This window comes from Tyto alba, unplaced genomic scaffold (assembly GCF_018691265.1).
Source record: "Tyto alba isolate M040663 unplaced genomic scaffold, T.alba_DEE_v4.0 Super-Scaffold_42, whole genome shotgun sequence".
Classification (NCBI taxonomy): domain Eukaryota; kingdom Metazoa; phylum Chordata; class Aves; order Strigiformes; family Tytonidae; genus Tyto; species Tyto alba.
In genome coordinates, this window is record NW_024881318.1 from 35097505 (window position 1) to 35108906 (window position 11402).

The following is an 11402-nucleotide window of genomic DNA, read 5'->3' on the forward strand; positions in this document are numbered from 1 at the left end:
TGGTTCAAGACACTTAGCCAAGACTCCTTTTTGCACTTTAGCAATAAAGAGGTGAAGGAAGAAGTATAATAATGACAATAATCATCTTGACAGTCATCACTGAGGAGAGAGCATTATATAGTCTCATTTAATTTATAGTCAGAGCTATGATAGTATTTAACAATCTCTGTCCCCTGAGAAGTCAAATATTCCACTGTCGGAAAGTTGGCAGCAGCCACCCTTTCCCCTTTCCCACCACCTCTCCTGCAAATACTGTGAAGGGTAATACAGTAATGCCACCTACTACCCCAAATCTTCGGTGAAGTTGAAAGGATGTATCTTTCTGTGTCTGTCATGGCAACCTTTGCCAGGCAAACACACAGGGCATATTTTAGAACTGTCCCCTTGGCACAGCACCTGAAGGATGACAGAGACAGTATTGTCATGCAGTAAAATGTGTTTCTGTAAAAATCCAGCTTTTAACTTCCTTTCTTATGTGCTGAATCAAGTTCATGGATTAAGATACATGTGATTAAAAACAGTTTATAAAGCCTGGATTTGGCTAGCGTGAAATTATAACAAGGTAATGTCCCAGTAAGTATCACCGTGGTGCATTTTTGCTTCCACATTTTGAGTTCTTTGTCATGATGAGTGTTGGCCCCTGCTGGAAGTGAACTGTTGAGCTCAAAATACAATATTTTTGTAAATTATTCGATGTAAATCTGAGACTATTGAAAATAGTAATAGTATTGCAGCAACCTGAGATAATACCAGGTCCTGCAGGACCTTGTACCTGAGTCCTTGTGCCTGAGTGCTTGGCTTTACCTTTTCCCAATCTAGACATCTTAGCAGTGAGGTCAAGTAACCCGGTCACCTGAATAGGTCCCCTCACACCTAGGAGAATACCACTAAATTTGTACTAATCTGCATGACAAGTCTTGTGATGTAGTCTGTACAAAGTATAGATGCCTTTGTTAGGGTGAGTATTTCATAGCGTAAGCTTCCAAAGAATTGGTGAGCGCAGACCTGAAACGATCTATTTCTGTATTTTCCTTCACATATTACCGCATGTGGACAGCTGTTGTTATGGGTGTGTGGTCAATGTGCTCTGCAAATAAGTCATTTAGGTCATACTGAGCCATATGGGGCAAAAGAATCCATAACATGGATATATTGCAACTAGGGTAAACTGTGCTGCTCTGACATGCTCAACAAGTCAGGCACAAAATTTGGCCAAAACACAGGGAAAAAACTGCTTCGTATCTTCTGAAAAAAAAAAAAAAAAAAAAATCCTGCCTTATTCTTTGTAAGCGTTTGGATTCTTTCAGTGCTTTCCCATCAGCTAAGTGAAGAACTCATTTGCATTCTCGCCATTCATAGTTTGATCCATCAGGGTATGTTTCAGTCAGCAAATTTAGCATCTAGCAAAAATGTGCTATGGTTAACAAAACATGAGTTACTTGAATATGTAAAAGAGAAAGTATTGCACGTATGCAATTGCACTTTAGTGATCTTTATTTGCAGTGTGTGATGGAAATTAATTTTGGGGGAAATGTATCACAGTTGCTGATAGCTAGCTGATTTATGTATATGTTGCCTTGCCAATGCAGCATTAAGCTGTAAAGAGAGTGTTTCTTTGGTCAGTATTTCACTTTCACAAAGGCTAACAGTATCCTCTGTTAGCCCGTTAGCAGGATTATAAAACTTCAAACACACATGGTAATAAATCTCCTCTAATTACTAAGTTGTAAAAAGCAGTTTACTGATAATTTCAGCATAGTTGCTCACTCACAGATTTAAGAATCCATCCTTCTTTGTAAATAGAGCAGAGATTGCCTAAGGCTGGGTCCTCCTGCAGAGGGAGAGGTTGTCCAAGTGAAATGGCCTGATGGAAAACTGTATGGTGCGAAGTATGTGGGAGCAAACACAGTTACCATGTATAAGGTGAGTGTCTGGTTTGTTTTTCAGATGTCTTTATTGCAAATTGCTCATTCGGCTTTAGCATTGGAGTGGCCAACTGCATCTTCAAAGCTGCAGAAGCCTGGAGTGTGGACTTTTATTGTAACTGTTAATGCATTTAAACTAATACATAAAGCTGTCTAAACCATTAACAAGTGCTTTGCACTCTTTAGGAGCTGAGGTTTCACCTGTTCTTATAAAATCAAGAAAACGCCTTATTTAATAAGAAGTCAGGTGAACAGGTGGAACATTAAGATTGAAAGTTAACATTTGTTATTTTCTCCTGATTATTTACTTCTATTTGATGTCAGGTAATTATACAATTAATGACATAAAACTAAGTGTTGGTGTGTGACTACAGTAAACCTTGGGTATTTCACAGAAGGAAGGAAGGGAGGACAGTAAAAAGAAGAGCATAAATAGCCCCACTTTCATTTGTCTGAGGCAGTTATGAATTAGTTAACACATAATCTAAGGAGCGTTTTATCCTCAGCAAAGGGAAAAGGGAACTGAACACTGAAAGCAAGGCTGAAAAGCTGACTTCTGATTTCAGAGACACAATAACCGTTTTTTTATGTGCTTGCCTTTGAGAAAAATCAGTCAGCATCTTTGAGTACTCAAGTGAATGGTAGAAACTGCAATAAAACAATCTCAATAATAATAGAGCTTCTGAAAGAATGAGAATCTAGGTACATTTCATTTATATATATATATATATAATAATTTTCACTTATGTAACTCTTTTCATCTGAGGGCCTCACATTACACTACAAAAATGGCAAATTTACCATTATACCTGTAGATAAATTAAGGCACAGGGAGGCTAAATGATTTGCTGCATTGACCTTCTCACTTTGCCAATGACTTGCAATTGAACTCAAGTCCTCAAATGTCTGATCCCTTGAGCTAGTCTCTAAATCTTACCTCTTCCCTTATATTTAGCAGCTGTATTATGTTGTGAAGGTGAAAAGTTCTTTATAAAATATAAAGATTATTGTTCTGTAGTAACATTAATCTTCAAATCATTTAATCTTCTGAACAGCTGGTCTTCTGAGGAATACTGTAAGGTATATTAGATGAATGTTTTTATCTTTCATATTTGAAGGAATCTGACATAGTCAAAACACACTTCTTTGTCTTATTTCACACCTGTTGGGTAACATGATGATGCCAGTTTAGTTTAATGGAAATGGATTAGCATGGAGAGGTTCAGTAAAGTTTGGACTTCCTCAGCACAACAATCATGGGAGATTACTTAACTGCCTTGTGACAACCCCTATCATGGGGAAAATAGCAAAGATTAAAGTTTAGAGGGAGTCCAGACTGTACTGCATAGGATTTTGGAGACAAACAAGTATTTCAGTATATAGGATGGGAGCAGAGGCTGCCACAACATGGCCACAGGTTACAAAAAGTCTATGACATGGAGAGTGCAAGGCTAACTTCAAGACACATTAGTAGTTCTTCCTCTGTTCTTTCTACACAGCCTGTCTGAAAGGTCCCAGGACCCATGCATACGCATGCTCCATTCTTATTCTGGGTTGTGAGATTTATGTTGCACTTCTTACCAAGTCTTTTGTGTGATCTCTTAGATGGTACAACAAAATGGGAGACTAAGAAGGACTCTCTGAAACTAGTATTATGATCTAATAAGGCATATCTGATCTATTTGGATAAATCTGTGAATTTTCCTGACGTCCACGAGACATTTGTACCAAATGTGACAGTACTTGTGCATGCAGGAGCTATGACACAATGCACGAGAATTTGTGTCATCCAGTTTGACATTTGCCACTCAGTATCCTATACAATCCCTAAGCAGAGTTATACATGCCAAACAAAGCAGGTGTTCAAGTGAAATTGTTAATGTGATCTGTGTTTGATTTCTTGATCATTTTTGATATTGACATTCACTATTTATTTTTTAGTTTCATTTGAGATTATTAAATTATCCATTCACTCTATTAATTGCTTTCTAACAATTCCAGCTGAGCCTTTAATTTATGATGTTCTAGTAAAAGAAAATCTCATGGAGAGAATAACATACTACTCAGACACAATACAGCAGCAGAAGTACAAGTAAAATAACTTGCTGGATAAAATTGATGATTTGAAATGTAGTATCTTCAGTCTGAATTAAATTGGAGCTATTAGAGATGGTGGGTTTATATTTTGCATGAATCATGATACTGTTGGAAGTCTTAGAGGAGCTCTTGTGTTTGCCTCTAACGGTAGGCAAATTTATTTCCAGTGTTATGCTGAATTATAGCTAAAGAACTTCCAGTTGCTCTTCATTGTAAATGTTATATATATTTCATACAGCAAGCATGCCAGGTTTTGTAGTATGAAGCAGTTGCCTCCTGCTGCACACTGGCAGTTAAAACAAAAACACTGCCCGTTCAGGAGGTGATTTCCTGATCACATGCTGCTGACAGAGTTCATTTCCTGCCCAGTTCTTTCACCAATATTGCAAAAACATTATTACCAAATGTGTTGTGCAGTAAGGAGCAGGAATAGCAGAAAGGTTGCACCCTAGTGAAAAATACCTAAATTATCATATTTTTATTAAACAAGCTTAAGACAAATTGACCTTTAAGTTCATCTAACATACTAGTAACAGACTAGAATTATGGGGCTAGCAACAAGAGCAGAGAGGAACAAAGATGACTTCTGTGACTTTGTTATCCATCTGTGTAGATTTTAAATACATTCCGCATTTGTGCATCCCTATTAATTGCTGTAAAATAAATTGCTTTTAAAGAAGTTAATAGTTCATAGAACTGTACTCTGGCTCTGAGAATGGATATACTATATCAATTTTTCAGCTGTTCAAAATTAATCTGAAATACTGAGTTGTGGCAAGGTTTTAATTTGAATTTACAAAACCCAGTCCATTTACAAGAGTAGAATGGGACTTCCTTTAATTTTATACCAAACTTTAAAGTATAGTTTCTGTGGGAACTAAAACTGCAGTTATAGATAATAAGTGAAATTCACAATTGTAAGATGAAGTATTTAAAAAAAAAAAAAAAAGCATTAGCTACTGAAAAAGCTTAAATGCTTCAAAGCCTCAGCATTTTAACATTCCCCACACCTAGTTACATTTCCTTTCTCATTTTCTGCTAACGGGGTTCATGTTGGATTAAATCTAAACCTAAGCATGATAAAGCTTTTCATCTTCTGAACAGAGCATTTTAAAGAAATTCCATCAGATTCAATAAAATTCTGTTAACCGGTATTTCCTTAGTTGTCACTCATACTTTATTTCTTTTGACATGGTCTTCCTCAACCTTGAATCACTGGATGTTAAAATTAATTTTTTATTTATTAGAAGCAAGTAAAAAAATTAGAGGCAAATAAAAATGACAAGAAGACATTTTAATATGTCAGTCCTACAAAATAATGTTGCCTATGTTGTTACTGCTTGGCATTCCTAAGCTAATAAATTTTATTGTATATGTGTCGGTGTTGATTTTGAAGTCTCTTTGCTTACATGTTATTTTCAATTTATGAATGTGTTGCATTTCCTAAGAAATTATATTTTTAAATGTTTTTTTAATCCTAATTTTATGTTCCCCAAAATAGATAGCAAAATATTTGTATATAAATCTTCTGTGTTTGCACATATATTTTTGTCTGGAGACATTCCCAGAAACTTCCTGCAAGACTTAAATTATTATTTTCTATTTAAATACCCATTTTTGTTCAATTAGGTTGAGTTTGAAGATGGTTCTGAAATAGCAGTCAAGAGAGAAGAGATCTATACACTAGATGAAGAGCTTCCTAAGAGAGTAAAAGCACGTTTTGTGAGTATTTGGTGATGATAACTTCATAGTATATATATGCTCAAATGCCAATAATACTATCCTTAGACTTATTCTGCAGTTGTGGTTTAAATTAGACAGATGTTTTGTGAAGCCTGTACTAATATGCCTGGCTAAATCAGCGCAACAATTAAGTGTCCATTTGCTAGTGAGTATTGTTAGTTTTTCTTCTAGTACAGGCAAATCCTGTTATCAAACATAATTCTTTTCTCCTAAAAGGGACATCTTGGTTGATCACCTGTCAGATCATAAATTATCAAGTTAGTAAATATTTAAATTGACAGACATTGTGTTCTTTCAGTATGCTTACAACATGTGTATACTTTTTTAAACCCTTCCAAATTCTGAGAGATTTATGATTTTAAAAACATTGAATTTAATAAAAATTCAATTAACTTGTTCTAAGAAAAAAGTGCTTGATCTCTAATCATATCTTGATCTCTAATCACTCTTGATCTAGAACTCACTAATGTCACTGGCAGGACTCAGCAGCATTTCACTGGTCTTTGATTTAAAACCAAATCTTTGCTATATTTTTTAAGTTTCTATCAGTTTCAAACAACATTCACCAGCTAGTCATTTATATGTATGCCATGTGGAAAAGTGTTGAGGTTCATAAAGAGTATAACACAATTTGAAAAGAGAAAGTTCTGACATACAGTTCTTGGAGGAGGCAAGACAACTGCTGTTACTTTTGTCATTAATGCTAAATATTGTTCAATTCAGTCCATTACCAAGTCTACTCAGAAAGCACCATGTTGTTCTTCTCATGTCCATGTTCTGTTTTAGAGCTGTTTGTTCAAAACTGCATTGTAAATTAAACATTATCCTTTTTAACATGTAAAACCAAAGCATAAAGATACAAAAATCTTGTCATAATTGAGAAAAAAAAATAATTCACTATTGTGAATAAAAAAATTCCCTCTTATTTGAAGAATCCTTTTAGTGAAGCTTTGAAAGGGAGAGCATTGTACAGTATATTTTTCATTGCTGTAGCGGGGTGGGCTCATACACAATACCTGTTCACACATCCATTATGTGACATTAATTAGCTGATTCTTGAAATCAGGGTTCAAGGAGTTTAGGGGAATGATGTTTAGAGTTGATTCTTGAGGCATACGTCAGCTTATATGAGTCTGGTGGACTAACGTAGCATTTACATGGCAAGGTAGCTGAAGAAGGTTTAAGTCCAGCTTTCATTTTCTGTGCTTCTTGCAATGCAATGCCGTCGTTGTTATTATAATTTCCTTTCATCCAGTTCTCATCATCAAACCCTGACACAGATGCTGTATATTTCAGAAACTAGTAGTGTGTCAAAGGAAGGGATTGACACCATGTATAAAAGGGGTAGTAAAGCTGCGAAAGGGAGACAGAGAAATGTGAAGCTATCAGCCTGCTTGGGGAGTGTTCACCAGCAGGATGATGCCCTGTTTTACTGAACGAGTAGAGTAAGATTAGGACAGGTTTTTCTCATGGGAGCTGCAGTGGTCAAATATTCTTAGCTAAGACACTTTTTTTTCAATGTATTTGGGATAAGTTCACACATCTTTCAGTGTCTTGACCATCTAGGGTTAAGATAGATGTCTTGGAAAATGTTAAATGAACCATCTGGTTATATTCAATGTGTTTTTTCATTATACTCGGAAAGCATTCAATTACCATTTTTTGTTTTAGAGACTATGTGTAAAAAGCATTTATAATTAACTGCATGTTCTGTAGAATGTAACTGGTTGCATTTCACTAAGGATAGCAATAGAAATGTAGTTGGATTTGTGGTACTCTTTTTAAAATGTAGTTTTTATAGATCAATATTTATTTTTTTGTGTTTGTCACCATTAACTTTATTGGGGAGTTAAGTATAGGTTAAAAGCATTGGATTTGGTCAACTAAATAAAACAAACCACAGCCTCTGCTTGGACTGCATGATTTTCTACTATTGCCTCAGATTTTTTAAATATGTAGCTTAGTCCTCAACATGTGACCAACACTTCCTTCCCCTCCTTATGCTGAAGACAGTGCAAGTTAAAAACAGTTTATGACATTGTTTCCATCTCTTGAAAGAAATTACACCAATTTCTCCTAAATGATGTTTTTCCTAATCTTACGAATTTCATCATGACTCCCATAGTGGAATTTGGTCCAAAATTTTCTGCCACTGCTTTTTCCCAAATGGCTTGCTGTTTTCTATCCCACGGCTTTGTTTCAGTTGATTCCCATCTGTTTTAAGTTTGCTGACAAACAACTGAACTTGTGACTCTGATTCTTTGCACATTAGGTCATGTGCAGCTTTCTTTTCAGAGGTCCATGACATAGTACCTTGCATTTAATACTTTTCTGAATAACACAGTGTGGTGGATAATACTCGATACTGCTAGGATCAAACCTGCCCAACAATTACATCACTTCTATGTTCCTGTTTTCTACCTAGAATTAGAATGATTTTTTGACCTCTGGATAAAATCAAAACTAACAACTGATGTTAGTAGCATGTTTCTAAGGAACACCACAGACCTAGAAAATTAAATGAGTGCTACATGCAAAATATGGAAAAGTAAAAACTATATTTTAGATTTATATTTAATATTTAGACATCTCCTGAAAACAGTTGTAACTGCATAATCAATAATATAGCTAGCTTCATATAATCTAGTGAAATATATCTGTGTTTCCATGTAACTTGTCTAAAATATGTCAGAATATGCCTATATGAAGTTTTATATGTAATTAATGTCTGGTTTTAGTCTACAGCCTCTGACATGAGATTTGAAAACACATTTAATGGAGAAGAAGTTACCTTGGGAGAGAAGAGGCAGAAAATATTGAATTCCCGCTTTGGGAATGAGTATGTGAATGATTCAGGATGCCGTGTCTTCTTTGAAAGATCATTCCGGAAGAAATGCCAGAAAGAGCTATAAAGAAAGCAAAATAGAGAGAGGGATGTTGGTTAAAAAGCATGCAACATTATTTGCAATTGGTTTCGGTTTAATTGAACACTCAGTTTTACAGTGTGTGAATTTATAACCAGCCTTGTAAACTGAAGTACTAGAGTTCTGGTTTCTTCAGTTAACGTATTAAAGATTTTGTAATATTTTGTATTATGAAACTAAGGGGGATATCAAATAAGAGTAAGAGAGATTACACAGTCATATGCTGAAGAAAACTTTCAGTCCTGCTTGTATACTAAAAAAAGTTGTAAAATTCCCTTTGAATTATGAGAAAAGATTCACATTTAGAAGAGGAGACATTTTAGTAAAGAGAGGTAATTTCAGTGGATCATTTTGTTATGCAGACAGGAAGGGATGTCAAGTCCAATAACAGCAGTTTTATAAAGCATTTTTAAAACAAATACAAACATGTGCAGTATTAAGACAAACAAAGGCTGTACTTGTTTTGTACAGTGCTTTTACATTTTTATGTCACTACTGCTCTCAGTAGGGATTGATGTGGACTCAACTGTTAGCTTAGAAATTTTAGACTTTTAAGAAAGATACCTTCAGGGCATCGAGGCTGTTTTGTATATTTAAAGGGGCAGATTTTGGCAGTTATTTTTAATACTGGTGTTTTCACAAGGTCTGTTAAAAATAAGTGTTTTTTAAATATAGTTTTCTTCCATTATGAGCACAGAAAGTTAGAGTTTAAATACATAAGTTTAAGAGCCTAGTTTTAAATGAATATATTATGGTCTTCCTTTTAAAATAATATTCTATCAATGTAATAATGTTTAAAAATAAATAAAGACAGTAGTTTTACTTGCATCATTTTGTCTGTTGATGTGATTTGTAATCCTATTATTTTATACTTACAGGAATCAGAAAATTCGCTATAGGTAGTATGCATGTAGTTTCCTGAACACAACAGAATATACACACAGACACTCACATGGCTTGGTGTTAAAATGCAAACTTGATAAATACTGTGTTTCCATTTCTTGTCTTTCTGCTTCACTTTAGTCTTTGTATCTTGACCTTTTTGGATATTCCACAGAAAGCAGAAAGTCTGAATTTGTCTGAACACTTGGGTATGTGAAACCAGAAGAGACCTTTATCAAAATGACATCATCTGTTTCTTGTAAATTGGACCATCAGCAGGATTTCTGACTGTCTGCCACAGGAGAAAGAGCCCTCTCAAAATCCAATTTCAATCTGAGTACTGCTGTTTCTAGGGTTCTACTTGCAAAAAAAAAGTGAATAAATGGACCCAAATCATTTTTCATGACAAACCCAGTCCTTTATATGCTGAGGCATACAGATTTTTGTTTCACTGTTGCCCTTGCATGATTATTCTTATTTTTTTGAGTGAGCAGTGAAATCTTTTCATTTACTGTGTGACACCTCAATTGACAATTTAATTTTTCTATGTTACATTAGCTATATTTTGTTGTACCATGAAATCACTTAGAATCCCTTTAGTCTAAGAAATTGCTTAGCTGTGACAATTTGAATGTATTTATAATTGACACTTTCTCTAGAGGTAGTGAGTTGTGGTGGGTTAGTGTCTCACATATTTCAGAATATCAGAGCTCTTTTTGGTATTGTAAAGGAAGAATAAAAACTAATGATACTTTTGCAAAATGCAAGATTGCTGCTGCCTTCTAGAGTTAAATGCAGCTGATAACCTAATTATACGTTCAGCTCTGGGGCTCCTAACATAAGAAGAATGTGGAGCTTTTGGAGCAAGTGCAGAGGGAGGGCCATGAAGATGATCAGGGGGCTGGGACCCTTATGAGGACAGGCTGAGAGAGATGGGGTTGTTCTGCCTAGAGAAGAAAAGTCTCCAGGGAGAGCTTATAGCCATACTTAGTGAGGGTTACAGGAAAGGTGGGCAGGGACTCTTTATCAGGGACTGTAGGGATTGGGTGAGGGGTAGCAGTTTTAAACTGAGAGTAAATTTAGATTAGATATTAAGAAGAAATTCTTTCCTGTGAGGGTGGTGAGGCACAGGCACGGGGTGCCCAGAGCAGCTGTGGCTGCCCCCTCCCTGGGAGGGTTCAAGTCCAGGTTGGACGGGGCTTTGAGCAACCTGGTCTAGTGGAAGGTGTCCCTGCCCATGGCAGGGGGGTTGAAACTAGACAATCTTTAAGGTCCCTCCCAACTCAAACCATTCTGTGATTCTGTGATTCTTGATGCTTTGTTTCAAAATACTTTTCTAGGATAAAAGGACTCTTATGGTCCACCATGAAGGTTCAAAACAAATTTAAATAGATGATATGGTGCAGTACTACAGAAGCTAGAAATCACATTTATGTCCTTTGCCTGGATCCAATATGACTTGTTGTGACACCATGAATAAACTGTCTCATCTCATGGATCCAGCATCCTTCTCTTCAAGTTTCTTGAAATTTGCTGATTAAATTGATGCAGTTTTTTTAAAACATTCATGCAAAAAACATCAGTTGACTTGTTTCCCCTTCTAACTTTCAGCAAAAAAGTCTTTACTTCGGAGGGTCTGTAAGGCTTTGAAGTTATTTCTGACATTTGTAAGGTATTATAAAATACCAGCTATGTATATGAAAAGCATAGTCATTGTCATGATTGTGGTTCACACCTCCTGTCTCAAGACCTAATGACCCTCACAAACTGTATTGTCGAATCAACTGACCTATAAGGAGCTTTTCTGTTCCTTTACAAGTCCTGAAAAGCC

General features: G+C 35.6%; 1 protein-coding gene across 2 annotated transcripts in view; it reads left to right on the top strand.

Annotated features, from left to right (window-relative positions):
• Positions 1-9448, top strand: part of KDM4C (lysine demethylase 4C) — a 260274-nt gene extending 250826 nt beyond the window's left edge. For both annotated transcript variants that reach the window (XM_033003740.2, XM_033003742.2), the window contains 3 exons: positions 1804-1923; positions 5652-5744; positions 8504-9448. In XM_033003740.2, the coding sequence (XP_032859631.1) occupies positions 1804-1923; positions 5652-5744; positions 8504-8677 (387 nt within the window). In that variant the 3' untranslated portion in view covers positions 8678-9448. The remainder of the gene's footprint in view (positions 1-1803; positions 1924-5651; positions 5745-8503) is intronic.
• Positions 9449-11402: the final 1954 nt, after the last annotated feature.